Below are 17,343 nucleotides of genomic sequence, written 5' to 3'. Positions count from 1 at the left end.
GAGGTACACAAATTGTTATTCCTGAGAGTCTGCGACAACAAGTAATCAATGTCGCCTATGAGGGACATTGAGGAATAGTTTCCACCAAGAGAGCTGTCCGTGACAGACTCTGGTTTCTGTATCTCGACAAAAGGGTCGAAAAAGAATTAAAGACTTGTCATATATGCAACTGTCTTTCATCTCAAGTCATTCAGCACCCTGTCAACATGTCACAATTGCCACATCATGTTTGGGAGAGAATTGCTATTGATTTATTTGGTCTTTTGAGAAAAGGCATCACTTTCTAGTTAGTGTTAATGAAGGGTCCTGTTTTCCATTGGTGAAAGACCTTTCATACACTACACATGAAAAGTTCATTAGAAAACTAGATGGCATCTGTGGGGTGCACCTGCAGGATTAAAGTCTGACAACGGCCCACCTTTCAATATTCGAGAATTGAAAGACTTTCAAAATCATCTCAATATAAATCATCAAAAAAGCACTCGTCTTTGCCCCCAGGCCAATGGCCTGGTAGAACAGTTCATGAGTACTCTGAAGAAAGCTGCTCAGCATGCTGGATTGGAGAAGCTCGCCCTTAAGGCTGATTTAAACATTACTCTTTGAGCTAACTGTCCAAACCCTCTCTCAACGTCAGGGAAAAGCCCTGCAGCTCTCATGTTTGGAAGAGCCCTGTCGACCAAACTGCCCCAATGGACCAACCTCAGATCTAAGAATAAGGAAGATATTCACACTACGGACTTTGCTCGCAAACAGAAGATGAAAATATATGCTGACTGACGACCTCATGCAAAGGACATTACTTTTAAGAGAGGAGATCGAGTGCTTGTTAGATAATACAGAAGAAGGACATCAGATGCTCCTTTTGTGGTTGAACCCTTTAATTACACCAAAACCAAAGTACACATAGTGACTGCCCACGGTCCTGGGAAGTACCTTACGAGAGATTCCTCTCATTTTGGACATGTGGCCAATCACTCACCAAACACCGATGTCAATGTAGATTGTAGAGACTGGGTCTAGACAGATTGTTGATGACTATGTATCTACTGACAATTCCACCTCATATGTGCAGATCACTGACACTTTGACTGCCAGTTACCGATTACCAGTGATCCGATCAAAGACGTGTGATTCAGGTGCCACAGCGTTTATTAAAAGAATAGTAATTGCTTGTGTAGCTATGTAGTTATTCATGTATTTATGTATTTATCTACTTTTGAAAGTTGTGACTTTTTATTTAACAAAGAGGGAGATGTAGTGTCTTGTTATAAAAGAATGCTGGAACTCTTTTGGTTCCCACTGTATACTGTAGGCCTGTAACGTAAGGGTTGGTGGGTTGAGTTGAAGGTAGGTTTAGAATCTTGAGTTCTAACTTAGACGCAGCGGAATGAAGACGTAGTACAATTACTCTCTGTATGTGGAGTACTTATTGGCGAGTGCCTAAGCTGGCAGGATGCTACACCTGGGATGAATGTTAAGGTTTTTAATGGCCAGTCCTGTAAGAAACCATTAGCAGTAGATCAATTGTGCTTGAGTGAGTCCTGACTTGCTTCCTTTGCAGAATCCTGTAGAGGAGTTGAGAAAGAAAGTGGCATAATGAGGTACTGGGCCAAGCTAGAGCAAATAATCACATTAAACCCCCAAAAGAGGACTGTCTGAAAGGCCTTCGATTTAGGCAATTGTTCCCCAGAACGTGGGTACACGGACAAGTAGGAAACAAATGTCGCAAAAGATATATATGGAAAGAGATATTGGAAGAATTGTCGTTGAATGTATGGCTCAGAAACCGCAGCATCCCGTTGATGTTCCCAGCATTGATGGAATGTGATATACTACGCTTCCGTTGGTACTTGACCATGGAATGTGTATATACTAAGCTTCTGTTGCTACATGACCATGGAATGCATATGTTCTAGGCATGTGTGCTGTAGATACACATGCTTTGCATACTCCTGCCATCTAGTGTTGGCCCCGGATATTGAAAGTTGTTCTTCTTCAAAGAAGTCTTTCCCAGTCACGAGGTAAGGTGACTCCTCCTTTCGGTGATAGTGCTTATGGGCATCAACTCCATTGTTAGATTGTTTTCTTTCCGTCTTCGGGTTCGGACGTGGTTTGCGGAGCTCCAGTTCAAGACCGTTCTTCAGTATACCCTCGGTGCGCAACCCTCTGTACCCTCATCGGTATTGTTTTGTATGTGTCCCCTTGTTCCCGCGTGTCGTAAAAATAAGAAAACTCCCATCTTTGATCGAGACGACGACTTTGGCAGCCTTCGGGTCTAGCCGTGTCAGTCTACATCCACTCCGTCATAATCATCCAATCTTCTGCCGATGGAATGGCCTCTGTTTCAATTCTGTCCTCGGTGCCCGTGCTCTGTCTGCAAATTGTGCCTCTCACTGGAGCACAAGGAAGAAGATTGCGACGCTAGCCGATCATTTCGATTGAAAAATACTTTGCGGGACCGCCAAGCTCTATGTAGGGATATGCAGCTGTAGAACATTTACTACACACTGGATATCTTCGGGGAAGACACTGAACAGGAGGAAATGGAAGCGTCGGCAGCAGAAGAGGAGGAATCTTTCTCTATCCAAGAATCTGATTCGGAACGGTAGATTGAGTTAGAGTCCGAAGACGTTCCAGCGGGACAGGGTGCTGTGAGTAACAAAGCCCCTTTGCCCACCAAAATCATTTCCACCAAACAAAAGTCTTCTGGGCCACCACTGCCTCCGGGACAGGGTCGGCACAAGAGACTGCTTCTAACGCCCCACCTTCAGGCTTGGCACCGAAACAGCATATCAAGCCTTTTGGCTTGGGCTCGAGTCAAGACAAAACACCCTCGGAACCGAAACCTTCGGCTCCAAAGGATAAGAAAGACCGGTCCAGTTCAGCACTGAAAATTCCGGCACCGAAACCAAAAGATACCCTTCAAACACCTCTGGAACCTATTCTGGAACTTATAAAGGAAAAACTGGACCCTAAACAAAATTATTTTTACATTAATCCAAATATTGGACCTATTTTGGCAAAAGTTGCAATACTATCTACAAGAAAGCCTTTTCCAGAGGATACAAGCTACAAAATTCTACTAAAAAAGAAGCACATAGCTACAAGTCCTATCTACCCTTTCCCTCAGTCCCTTCTACCACTTGCACCATTACCAGGCTCAGACCCCTTAAACATCACACCACAGGGCTCTCCACATGCACAGCCTGATATAGAAGAGGGGGGTGACAAAGGTTCATCACCAACATATTCTTGGAATGATTATAATATTGATCAACTTATGAATAATGATTTATACCCTGCAAAACCATCACCTCCTGATGACAACACAGCCTACCAGGAGTAAATCTCAAGAGCAGTATCATGCCATGGGGTTACACTATACAAAGAATCCATAGAAGAGGATTTTCTATTTGAAACATTAGGTTCTACACATAGGACAACTCAGAGTTTACCCATGCTGAAAGGCATGAGGAGACATGCTTATGATATGTTTAAAGACCCTGTATATGCCCGTATATTAACACCTAGGGTCAATAAAAAAATACTAACCTCCACCATCTGACCCAAGTTTTATTAAGGGGCAGTTGCCTTTGGATTCCCTTTTGGTATCCAATACTTGGAAGAGAGCAAATTCTCAAACTACAGCAGATGCACCTCCTCCAGACAAAGAGTTTGAGTTAATTGATGTATCAGACAAAAGAATAGCTGCACAATCCGCCAACCATTGACGCATTGCCAACGCACAAGGACTATTGGTGAGATTTGATAGAACCCACTGGGACGAAATGGAGGAGCTACTCCAACACCTCCCAGAGTATAAAAATAGAGGACGGGAACTAGTGTAAGAGGGAAAATTAATATTTAATTCCTCTATTAGATGTGCACTAGATGCTGCTGACACTGCAGCAAGGGGAATTAACACCAGCATTCTCCTTAGAAGACATGCATGGCTCAGAATCTCTGGGTTTAAACCAGAGGTTCAACAGTCTATTTCAAATGTTCCATTTGACAAGGAACACCTCTTTGGGCCTCAAGTGGATGTATCACTCGAGAAAATGGAAAAGATACAGAAATAGAAAACTCTTTGGGAGCACTTCAGTCATCATTGGATGGATTAGAGGTTCTTTTCGCTGCTCATTCTATAGCGGGGGATCAAAAAGTAATCCCTTAGATTCAAATATGTCCTCATACAAATCAAATGCGCAACTCTCTTCATCTGGGGTTTCTATAAGGAAGGTTACAGAGGGAACAATTTCAAAGGCAGAGGAAAAGGCACACTCAACACATACCTCTCCATCTCGCAATAAACAGTGACTTACCTATAATTCTCCCGAACACCTGACACCTGTCTGAAGAAGACTACAGCACTCATTTGGCAAGCAGTAACAGACAAATGAGTATTGGACATTATCCAACATGGTTATTGCCTAGAACTCACCAGCAATCCTCCCAATATTCCACCTTGCAATCACAAGCTTTCATCACAACACCAATAGCTCCTCAAACAAGAAGTACAACCTCTTCTAACAAAAGGAGCTATAGAACCAGTTCCGTTACAACACCAAGGATTAGGAGTCTACTCACTTTACTTCCAAATTCCGAAAAAGGACGGGACTCTATGGCCAATATTAGATCTCACGCCCTTAAACCTATACATACTGTCAGAACACATTCACATGGTTACCCTTCAACAAGTGCTTCCACTTCTACAACAAGGCAACTATGTCGAAACTAGACTTAAAGGACGCATCCTTTCATATTCCTGTCCAACCAGCACATCGCAAATATCTCAGATTTGTGATAGCAGAAAACGACTATCAATTCGGAGTGACTACTGCACCCAGAGAAATCATAAAATGTCTAGCAGCGGAAGCAGCTCATCTAAGAAGACAAGAAAATTCATGTCTTTCCCTATCTGGACGGTTGGCTCATCAAAGCCAACACACAGACAAAGTGTTTACAACACACTCAAGCTACCATAAACATTCTCCATCAATTGGGATTTACAGCCAATGCACAAAAATCCCATCTTCAACCCTCAGAACTGCAAACATATCTGGGAGCAACGCTAAACACTTACACAGCTCTAGCTTCTCCCAATGCAGCCAGGATTCAAAACTTTCAAACTTTATTACTACAGTTTCAAGCCAACAAGTACCTAGCCGTCGAGACTTTCATGCAGCTGTTAGGAATGATGGCATCATGCATTACAATAGTGCCTCACGCAAGATTACTCATGTGTCCTCTATAGGAATGTCTAGCACATCAGTGGAATCAATCACAGGGTCAATTAACAGATCTAGAACAGGTCAAGGGATACCAAACACATAAGTCTCCACATCAACTCCTTGGAGCTTCTAGCAATTCAACTAGCACTAAAAGCTTTTCAGCCTCATCTAGTTGGGAAAGCTGTCTTAGTCCGGACAGACAATATGACCGTTATGTACTATGTACAAGAACAGGGGGGGGGCGGGGGGTTACCACTCTCTACAGTTGTCACGCCTCTCTCAGACCATTTGGAGTTGGGTGATATATCAAAAAATTAATCTTCTAGCAGAACACCTTCCAGGAATGCACAACCAGTTTGCTGACCTCAGCAGGATGCGGCAATAAGTACAAGAATGGGAACTTCATCCCCAGATTCTCCTTCCGTACTTCTAACAATGGGGATTCCCACAGTTAAACTACTTTGCCACAGCAGGGAACACAAAATGCCCAAACCTAGCCTCCAGATTCCCACACCATCTATCCAAAGGCAATGCCCTATGGATGGACTGGTCAGAGATATTTACTTAAAGAAACTCAGACTGACATCACTCACACTAATTCTAGTGGCGCCCACAAGGGCTCGTCAACCATGGTTCACCACACTACTATTTATTTTATTTATTTATATTGAGTTTGTATTGCGCCTGAATCACCCCCAAAGGGGTATCTCTGCGCCTGTGGGCATACATAAGGGTGCTAGCATCAGGAAAAGAATCTAGACCAGGATGGTTTTCAGGGACTTTCTAAACTGGAGATGGTCTGGGCATTGCCTCAATGTAATAGGGAGCAGATTCCAGTACCGGGGAGCAAGATACGAGAAAGCTTTCCTGCCTTGTGGAGCAGATTAATTAATAATCTGCTGGTGCAGTGTCACCACTTCGCCACGGGTTCTTTACAAATGAGGAGGACTCAACACTGGAGCGAAGTTCATACATAGGTCATTTATTAAGCATTCATGAATGGGTCTCCATCCGACAAGTACCATCAAGATACCCAAGGAGAGAGCACACTGAACGATGGTTACATGGGTTTTTATAAAGATCAGTCAAGGAAAGTCCAGAGGTAAATAGAGCTTTGGGAAGAACACACAAATGAGACAATCGGTAAGAATCAACAACCTTGGTGCCTTGTGTAACTGTCGCGTCCTGAAGCTGTACAACAAGATAGGCTATCTGAGCAAACTTTATCTAAGGCTTTACCATTGTGTAACAAACACAAGAAACCCAGTGCAGACATCAGCTGTTCTTTAGCGCTGACTTTGCATGTTTACGCAGCCTACAATGTCTCAATTTAGATTTGTTACCTAATGTTTATGCAGGTGTGGTGTCAAGGATAGAGGCAGGCTGAAAACAGGACAGAGGTGAGCATGGATGAGGCACAGCTGAATTAAAAAACGAGAGATTCAGATTTTATGTTTTCACAGCCTGTCCTTGGTTTGTTAATCCGGGGAACTTTGAGGAGGGATTTCGAACCATAGCGAAGATCCCTAAGGGGAATGTATTTGTTAAATTTCTCCGCAAGGTAGGCTGGACCATTACCCAACACCGCCTTATCAACGATGCAGCAAACCTTGAATTTTATTTGTTTGCGCACCGGAAGCCAGTGATTCTGTTGAAGAAGCGGAAGAGAGGTTGATCTATAAGGGGCGTTTAATACCAGCCGGGCTGCTGTGTTCCAGACCACCTGTAAGCGGTCCAGCGAGGACTCGTTAGCCGAGACCAGCAGAGCATTGCAATAGTCAAGTCGACTCAAAACTAACGTATTTCTGGATGAGAGTTTTCCATGTGGAGTCTGGGAGAAAAGGAAAGACTCGTCTCAGCAGACTAAGCACATGAAAGCAGGAGCTGACCGTATGGGTCACATGCTCCTTCATGTTCAAGGTCTGCTCAATGCGGACCCCAAAGTTTTTTACTGATGTCTTTGGGACGGGAGAGACACCCAGCTCCCCAGGCCACCATTCTGGTGTCCACGGCAATAAAGCCTCTCCGAAGAACATAATCTCGGTCTTCCCGGCATTCATTTGCAGGAAGTTGTTACGCATCCATTGGGATATTGCTAACATGGCGGAAGAAAAGTTGGTCTGAGCAGGGAGGGAGGATTTATTAAAAGAGAAGGTAAGCTGAGTGTCTTCCGCATATGATATGGGCGTGAACCCATACGTCCTCGGATGGTCGGCCAAGGGAGCGACATAGATATTAAATGGGGTGGGACTTAAACAAGAGCCCTGGGGCACTCCCTTGGTCAACTTCTTGGTTTTAGATCAAAAAGGTCCCAGGTTGACTGGGAACTATTAGAGAGGAAACATGTTAGCCACCGCAAGGCCTCTCCACTAATCTCAGATTCCTCTAGTCTCCTGAGCAAAGTCTGGTGGTCAACAGTGTCAAATGCGGCCGAGAGATCTAACAACACCAGTAGAGTGGATTAACCTCTATCTAGTGCTAGCCTGATGTTGTCCGTGACAGATACCAGGGCTGTCTCAGTACTGTGTTTAGGCCTAAAGCCTGACTGCGACACATCAAGGCTGCCTGACGATTCGACATGGTCTGACAGATGTTTATTAATGTGTTTTCCACAATTTTGCTCAGGAGGGTTAAGAGGGGGACTGGTCCTAGATTCGGAAGATCTTTCATGGAGGCCTTGGTGTTTTTGTGAAGTGGGATGACCTGTGCTGCCTTCCATTCCGGTGGTAAATGACCTTCCTTCAGTGACGCGCTAAGAAGGGAACAAATAGGAGCAGACCATTGTTTGGCGAGACAGGAGGAGACTTTGGCCGGTATAACATCGAGAGGGGAGCCCGATTTCACAGTGTGTTATAAGGTTTCCACCTCCTCGCAGGTCGGGGGGGAAGCTCGTCAAAGGTTTCCCCTTCAGGCAGGGAAGTTGGTCATTGGTCATGTCGACCGACTGCGTGAACTGTCAGTTGTGCCACACCAAAAACTGCACCTCACTTCCAACCTTCTCAAACAGAGCCATTGAGAAATCAGACATCCAAACCCCAAGGAGGTCAATCTACTGATCTGGCTCCTAAAGTCATAGAGTTTGGATATTTAAACCTACCACTAGATTGTATGACAATCTGGAAAGAAGCAAGAAAACCTACCACTAGAGCATGTTATGCAGCAAAGGGGAAAAGGTTTGTTGCATCTATACAAAATATTATTTGTTATCTTTTGTATCTACAGCGAGTTGGCTTAGCTTACACATCTATTCGATTACATCTTGCAGCGGTAGCTGTATATCTATATAACAGGCAACATTTGTCTCTATTCAAAGTAATTAAAGCTTTTATGGAATGCATTAAAAGAATAATACCATGCAGGGTACCATCTGCACCTATCTGGAACCTTAACATTGTTCTCACAAAGCTTATGGGTCCACCCTTTGAACCATTACACAATTGTCCAATGCAGTTTCTCTCATGGAAGGTTGCCTTTCTAATTGCTATCACTTCACTGAGACGTGTGGGTGAGTTACAGGCATTAACTTTAGAAGAACCTTTCTTTCAACTTCTTAAAGATAGTGGTTCTTCGTATAAACTCTAAATTCCTTTCAAAAGTAGTTTCTGCTTTTCAAATTAACCAATCAGTTGAGTTACTTGTCTTTTTCCCTCAACATGATTCAGTAGCAGAAAGGGCCCTACATACTCTTGATGTACAAAGAGCATTGGTATACTATATTGATAGGACAAAAGATTTTCACAAAACAACTTTTTGTTGCAATCGCTCCACCTCATAAAGGAAATCCTATCTCTAAATCTGGTATTGCTAGATGTACTGTCATATGTATTCAAACTTGCTGTGCTAAAACTAAAAGAACTTTAACTATACCTCCTAGAGCACACACTACTCACAAAATAGGAGCATATATGGCCTTTTTAGGGAACATTCCCATAGCTGTCATATGTAAGGCAGCTACATGGTCTACACCACACACATTTACCAAACATTGTTGTGTGGATGTCTGAGAACGTCAACAAGCTAATGTAGGACAAGCAGTGCTAAAAACACTTTTTCAAACCACTTCATCACCCACTGGTTAGCCACCGCTTTGGTAGAATATTGCTATATAATCAATTCAAAGCATGTGGACCTATAGCAAGCATGCCTCAAACTGATTGTTAGTTACCCTGTAAGCATCTGTTCTTGTCTTGTACAGCTGTTGATTCACATGTGCTCTGTCGCCTCCCCGGACACCTGTGGTTGTTGCAGTTCTTATTATTTACATTACGTACGCATGGACATCTCTGTACTATACTTACTTACTCCATTCTCACCCTCTTGCGGGAAAACAGTCTAACAGTGGAGTTGATGCCCATGCGCACTATCACAGAAAGGAGGAGTCACCTTACCTCGTGACTGGGAAAGACTTGTTTGAAGAAAAACAACTTGCAAACATCCGAACCCAACACTAGATGGCAGGAGTATGCAAAGCATGTGAATCTACAGCTCTACATGCCAAGAACAGATGCTTACTGGGTAAGTAACATAATCCATACTAGGCTTCCATTGGTACATGACAGCGAGTCACTGGAGGCTACACTCTGGGATTCTGAAATGTGTTAGGGGCGTTGCCTATAGTCTGATTCTAGGGCCTCTAAACTCAGACAAATAGATTGAAATGTGCATCCATATTAAAGAAGATATTGCGGGTATTCAGCTCCCACTTGTTGGGGGATTGAATTCAAGACCGTGCATACATATTGGATTCCATAGCGATCAAACGAATGTCCTATCTTCTCTTGGTCACCTGCATCACTGTCTCCCAGAAGTGCAAGGCAACAGGCACAATGGAGAAATTAAAGGCACCCATGCAAGTCAAAGGAGGAAAATTTGAAAGATCTTGAGGTCCCTTCCGTACTTTAAAAAAATGCTCATCTGTAGATTGTGGACATTCGTAAACTTCTCTCTTGCACTTTCTAATGGTCGGAGAGTTGCTATAAAAAGTGCCCGAGTAAAATCCCTTCCAGGTACTGAAGCCAGAGTTAACACCCTAAACTTGGTGTGGGTGTAGGGCTTGGGTTTTCTCCTTGGGGTAAACATTTTGGGATTGCAATGCCAGGCTGCTTTTCCTTAGTGAGGATTCACAGTGCATAGAGTTCTGCAGGAGGGGGAGGGGTGGGGGGGGTGGGGGGTATCTCAACGTCAAAAAATGTCACATGGCCCTGCCATCATACGCCTGGTAATCTGGCCCAGATACATCAGTGCTGTAAAACTAGGAGCGCAGAGTAGTTGGGAAGCAGATCCAGGATAGCTCTGTTTTGTCTAGTTTTGACTCCTACAGTAGCATATGGGTTGAAGTGCCTGCTGCAAGCACATTGTGTAAGGTGGGGATCACAGATCTGTATTTTATGTGGCTCAGTAATTGGGTTACTGCTTTTGACAGAGAAATCCTTTTGTTACTTCTGGTTCATATCTTGCAATCCCTCTATTATAGCACAGTGAGCTATGAACCGGCATCAAGGAGCTGCATGCGAACTGCAAGTCGCAGGTTTACACACTTCTGTTTTTCACGATCTGTTGTTGTTCTAAGTTTCCACAAAACGGTTCCTTGGGTAGTGATAAAGCTGTGTGAGTGCACCGCCTTTGTTTTGAGATGTTTTTAGAGGAGCTTTTTGTCAACTGAAAAACACCATCTATGTTGTTCAGTGTTCGCAGAATGTAACCTCTTTTACATACTTCTGTCACTGCATTCCTTCATGTTCTAGAAGACTAGCGCAGATCATATCTGATGATGATTCGAGTCTCGTATTAATAATAATCATATATAACGCACACTCTAGAAATGGAATTGCCTCTCCATGCATACGTTGCTGCTGTTCTTATTTTGCGACTCCTCTGAGTGTGACAGGCTGACCAAGGCCTTGAAGGATTCAAATGTGAGGCATTCCAGGGCGTCATTCAGTTTTCTGCAGTGAGTATGCACCCCCTCTCAGCTATGTTTTTGTCTGCTATGGCTTATCATTTGGTAGAAATCAATTTGTTTTTGTACAGTGTGTATTGCTGAAAATTCCAATATTACAAACATATTTACTAAGCTTTAGGTGGTTGGTGACTGGCCCATAAGTAGTATGTATCCTTGTCCGACATCGCATGCAATATTAACTTATTTTAGAACACTTGACTCTAGACATACGTAAGTTGTATTAAGTCAAGTGTGACATCATATGTAGCTTCTTGTAACTCTTTACAATCTGGGTCTGGCCTAGTTTCACACTTCCAATGGCACATTTGGTCCACGTATGTGCAGTCTGTATACATTTTATGTTCGAGGCAGCAGAACAGCAAGTATTGAAGGCACAAAGAGGCGATGGAGGAGAAACACAGAATAATGTCATTGAAAAAACTTTTCTCCACAAAGACTTGCAATTTAAAATGAACGACTGGGGTTCTTTCCGGTGATCTAATGCTGTGTAATGAGCTAATAAAAACCAAAATGGACTGACTTTTTTTGGTAAAACTCATGGTTACTCTGAGATAGCACGACATAAATTTACTCTGAGTGTTTCTTACATTTTCTGATGTGATTCTTCTCTATTGTATTAACTTTCTTTGCCGAATGGAAATTGTTTTTCAACAACTCGCAGCCAGAATGTCTTGATCCATAGGGTGCCAATGAATAATTCTGTGATGTGTATTATGCTGTGATGTCACTGATTTTTGTAAAATACCTGTGCAGTTCTCTGTCCATTTTAGCAAAGACATCATGGCTGGTCTGGAAGCATCAAACATACTAGTGTGGTTGGCTTCACTCCGCTTTACTTGAACTTTCTCTTTCTTGCAGCGAGAACGTTGATGCCTATTGCCTTCACATTGCTGAGGATGATGGGGAGGTCGACACTGACTTTCCGCCCCTGGATTCCAACGAGCCCATGCACAAGTTTGGCTTCAGCACACTGGCATTGGTGGAGAAGTACTCCTCGCCCGGGTTGGCTGCCAAGCAGTCACTCTTTGTTCGAATGTAAGTATTGACGCCTGGCTCCAAGGTTACTTTAAACGTCTGTCCACTATCCGCTTCGAATTCGGCCATATAACCTTGTACTCTTTCTCCGGCCAGTGATCGTAATGTACACCATGGTTGTGTGCAGTGGTATGGTGAAGTTGGTGACCACACTGCAGCAGTAGGTAATTCTAGATGTTAAGTGACTGGCGGGACTAAGTGACTGACCTAAGGGACTGACGTAGAGTTTGGCGGACAGGTATTTTATTTTAAACTTGACGAGGCACCCTTCCTTTCAAAGCTTTGGTTTGCCCACCTCATTTAGAGCTTGGCAGACCGTAAGCTTGCCATTGAACGAGCTCCAAGTCCCCTCCGACTGCCTAGCGGAGTACAGACCATTGGAGGAAGGGCATTACACCGCTCACCCTCTTTGGTGTAAACGGTGTGATGTCCTTTTTTCTGTCCCTCACCGCCAGTAAAAAAAAACAAGCATTTGCAATGCAATAGGTCTCGCATTAGGGAAGTGTGAGCAGTTTGCGTTGCTATTAATAATGTAATAGTATCTATTGGCATTCTAAATGATAATGGCCTGACTTTATGTGTTTGTTTTATAAACTATATTAAAAAGCCATTGTCATGAGCTATGGCAATATCTTTAAATTAGTAACAAGCGAGTTGGCAGGAGACGGAAGGACACAGTCCAGCTCTGCATAGGTGAAGCGAACAGTGCCTGGGGCCTGCAGCATGTGCTGGGGGTGCCCTGGAGCTTTATCTAGGGCCTGGTGACCGGAGTGCCCCGAGGGTCCGTGAACGGGGCAGCTGCTTTCAGTCTTGGAGAAACAAGCTTTGGGGTTATGGTGTAACTCACCCAAGTAAGGCTTCGAATAGGTAAACATACAATGAAAAGTCTGGAATTACTTAGTTTGGCCAAAATTCAAATGTCCTGTCAAATCCTTAAGCTGAAATAAGTTCATACAAGATTTCTTTTTCGCGCCTTTGCGGAATCCCCTGCATAAATCGATGTCCAGCCTGGGATCAGTGTGTTTATTTTCGAGATCCCACAGTTAGAAAAATTTTGAGCACTTTATAATGGAGGCTGTAACAGTAACCCTCACAAAAGACCTCATTCCCCAATACTCAGTAGCGTAGCCAGTGTGACATGGGCGCTAGAAAGGACATGGGCCGTCTGGATGCTGTCGGCAATATAAATAAAAAGCAACAATCGGTGTTGACGGCCCCCTCAGGCCTCTGGGCGCGGTGTCACTGCACCTGCTGCACCAGTGGAAGCTACGCCACTGCCACTATTACACCTGTGTGATTCTCAGGGATGGGCATTGAAGTGTTGTCAGCAGAGTCTGTAAGGAGGCGTACTGCCAGGTTATACTTAAAGGTTCTCTTCATGTACGAGTCTCAGAAGTGTTAGGTGACATCTGAGCCTGTTGCCTTCAGCTGTTGTAGCAGGTGCATTAACCCTCTGTGGCGCCTTACCAGTTAACGTGAATAGTAACCGCAAATGTCAGCGACCCCAGGGAGCAGCTAACACTTCTTCAGTCATGTGTTTCTTCGTGCATTGTGGGACTTGCGGTTCTACGTCATGTACAAATGCATAACTACAAAAGCAAACATGAACTGGGAGTGCTACTACCACCCCTCACTCAAGGCGGGGAACAACCTTTACAACGCAACTTTTACAACGCACTACACTTACAACGCATTTTTTACAACGCACAATCCATTACAACGCATGACATTACAACGCATGACACTACAACGCATTTTTAAAAACTACCTTTACAACGCATTCCATTACAACGCATACTACCATTACAACGCATACCATTACAATGCATAATATAGTAATTTTTACCCCTATACTATCCAACACTTACCCTACTGTTGCACCCCCTGGAGTTAGAATAGTAATTTTTACCCCTATACTATCCAACACTTACCCTACTGTTGCACCCCCTGGAGTTAGAATAGTAATTTTTACCCCTATACTATCCAACACTTACCCTACTGTTGCACCCCCTGGAGTTAGAATAGTAATTTTTACCCCTATACTATCCAACACTTACCCTACTGTTGCACCCCCTGGAGTTAGAATAGTAATTTTTACCCCTATACTATCCAACACTTACTCTACTGTTGCACCCCCTGGAGTTAGAATAGTAATTTTTACCCCTATACTATCCAACACTTACCCTACTGTTGCACCCCCTGGAGTTAGAATAGTAATTTTTACCCCTATACTATCCAACACTTACCCTACTGTTGCACCCCCTGGAGTTAGAATAGTAATTTTTACCCCTATACTATCCAACACTTACCCTACTGTTGCACCCCCTGGAGTTAGAATAGTAATTTTTACCCCTACACTATCCAACATTTACCCTACTGTTGCACCCCCTGGAGTTAGAATAGTAATTTTTAACCCTATACTATCCAACACTTACCCTACTGTTGCACCCCCTGGAGTTAGAATAGTAATTTTTAACCCTATACTATCCAACACTTACCCTACTGTTGCACCCCCTGGAGTTAGAATAGTAATTTTTAACCCTATACTATCTAATACTTACCTTAAATGCAATTTAATATTATGCGTTGTAATGGTATGCGTTGTAAAGGTAGTATGCGTTGTAATGGAAATGCGTTGTAAAGGTAGTTTTTAGAAATGCGTTGTAGTGTCCTGCGTTGTAATGTCATGCGTTGTAATGGATTGTGCGTTGTAAAAAATGCGTTGTAAGTGCATGCGTTGTAAAAGTGTGCGTTGTAACGACATACATCCCTCAAGGCACCTCGAGAGCTCGGTGTGATGAGCGTTGGTGGGTGTACTATATCGGTTTACCAGTTTGAACTTCCTCTCGTCTGCAGAGATCTGCATTTATAATTCAAAGTTAGTAAAACGAAGTGTGCTCACGTATGTATTTAAATTTTACAGTGCTGCGAAACGTCAAAAGACATGTAGCACTATTCGTTTTATTTTCTCATAGTGTATCGGGTGCCAGAAGCATCACCTATCCGTGTTTCAAAAAAGGTGGAAAGGGCAAAAAAGGCGCGAGCTGCTCTCTGGTTTAGAACTATTAGCAGTGCGGGCAGAAGGAATCGGATGGGGCACCATGGAGGTCTGTGCCCTGCCTGAGCTAAGAAATGCTGAAAGGCTCGAAACCCCCTCTCCCCCCATATCTACCTGGTTCTCTCCCTTCTGCCCACATTATGCCATTTCCCCACCATTCAATTCGCTACCTCATCTGTCAGTGGCATCAATATTCTTACATCTAATCTGATTATTTTGAAATCTAAATCATTGAAAATGAAATTAATGAAAAATGTAAATCATGAAAACGCTTTATATTTGTGGGGAGTCTCTCGCAAAAGAGAGGTGTTAAGCTAGTGTAGTAGGTTAAAACGCTTGATGGGGAAATCTGTGAGTGGTCTGCAAAGTATGCCACTGCTCTGTACACCACCTTCAATTGTGCGTGACTTCGCCTTCACTCTTGCAATATCGATAAGAGAAGTGCTGTCCAGTTGATATTAGCATCTGATATCACCTGGTGGTGAAGAGTGCGAAGACGGCGGTGGAAAGCGACGAGCTAAATTGTATTTTCAACGTATCTGCATCCTTACAATGTGTGATCTTGGGCTAATCAGTTTGTCAACTCCCTTCTATCTCGGTAACGCTGGTAGCGCCAAGAAGCAGGATAGAATATGGTGCAGGGGACTATATATGTAAAATTGCACATTTGCTTACAGTGAATCAATACTCGGGTAAACTCCGATTGATGTAAAAAAAAAAAAAGTGCCTAGTCTAAAAGAGGCCCGTCGTAATGAAAGGGATCACATCGCCTGAGGGTTTATTTCCTACATAGAGCTGTCAGAGGAGGTGATGTGATCCCTAAGTGGAAGGGAGCTCTGCTGGGGAGGAATTACTGGTCCGTGCAGCCGGCATCCCTGTGTGGGTGGGGCGGGAGCTGCGCGTGCTTGTCATACAGCAGAGACAAGCGGATGACACGAAGCAAGTCATTCAAGAGCAGTGTCTACAGCGTCCGGGACGGGGGGTGAGCAGCACGGCTCGGAACACTGAGGCAGGGGATAATAGCTGGGCGGGGGTAGGGGCTGCACGGAGAAAAGTAGGGTAGAGAGAATTTGTGATGGGGTGGAAGCAACAACATCAGTAAAAGAGGGAGAGAAGGGACAGCGTGTGAAGGAGAGTAGCGTGATGTGAAGAGGAAGAGGTGTGGGCACGAGCGGTGGAAGCAACAGCATCAGGAAAAGAGGGGAGAGAAGGGGCAGTGTGTGAAGGAGAGTAGCGTGATGTGAAGAGGTGTGGGCACGTGCAGCAGGGTCGGGGAAGGGGATGAGAGGTGACCAGAAGGAGCCAAAAAAAATAAGTCCCCAGCATTTACGAGGCCGTGAGAGGATGCCAGTAAACGGGGAACACACTTTAGATGTTGCTCTCTGGTGCGCACCACTGTAAAGTTGTGATTAATTGGTTTTTATTAAATGAAAGACAAAGAACACTTACTTGGTTAAAGCATGGTCGGTGGGAGGAGGGCTTTAACGTGGCAAGATGCAACAGGCGAGTGGTGGGGGGGGGCACAGACGGGCACCGAAGCTGAACACACATCGACACGAGCAGGAAACGCGAACATCCAAACATGAGCCGAGACAGGAAACACATTTTAAACAAGAAGGGCTGGGCGAGAAGGGAGGGAGGAATGCCAGCAACAGAGGAGCCCGCGAAAGTGAATGTGATCGTGATTACGATCGCGACGGAGTTAAGACACATGGCGCTGCGCGCGTGCACGTTCACGTGCACTGTAGCTTTAGGCCACGGCAGCACTTTGAAAAGCCCAGATATAAAATGTCTCTTGAGCCTTTGGCTCGCGAGACCTAAAGAGGAAAAAAAAAAGCCCCCCACAAAGTGGAAGAAAACCACCAATGGGGGGGGGGGGGGTCATTAGTTTGTTTTTTTTAAAACAAAACATGTTAAAGGTAATTGACAGTAGCAAACTTTTCGTACCGTGAAGGGCCCTTGAGATTACGTTGAACGCGCCCCTAAGATGAGTTTCTTCACTCACAATATAGGTCATAGACTCGCATCTGTTCTAGGTCATGCTGTGTATTCCATGC

At 44.1% G+C, this 17,343-nt stretch overlaps 1 protein-coding gene across 1 annotated transcript in view; it reads left to right on the top strand.

The window, feature by feature from the left end:
- The window catches only part of MAPKAP1 (MAPK associated protein 1), an 826,525-nt gene that overhangs the window by 333,385 nt on the left and 475,797 nt on the right, over positions 1 to 17,343 (top strand). Inside the window, exon 6 of the mRNA XM_085613805.1 lies at positions 12,052 to 12,228. Coding sequence (XP_085469931.1) covers positions 12,052 to 12,228 — 177 coding nt within the window. The remainder of the gene's footprint in view (positions 1 to 12,051; positions 12,229 to 17,343) is intronic.

The sequence above is a fragment of the Triturus cristatus genome, chromosome 1_2 (genome assembly GCF_964204655.1).
Source record: "Triturus cristatus chromosome 1_2, aTriCri1.1, whole genome shotgun sequence".
Lineage (NCBI taxonomy): Eukaryota > Metazoa > Chordata > Amphibia > Caudata > Salamandridae > Triturus > Triturus cristatus.
This window is presented reverse-complemented; position numbering and strand designations above follow the sequence as displayed.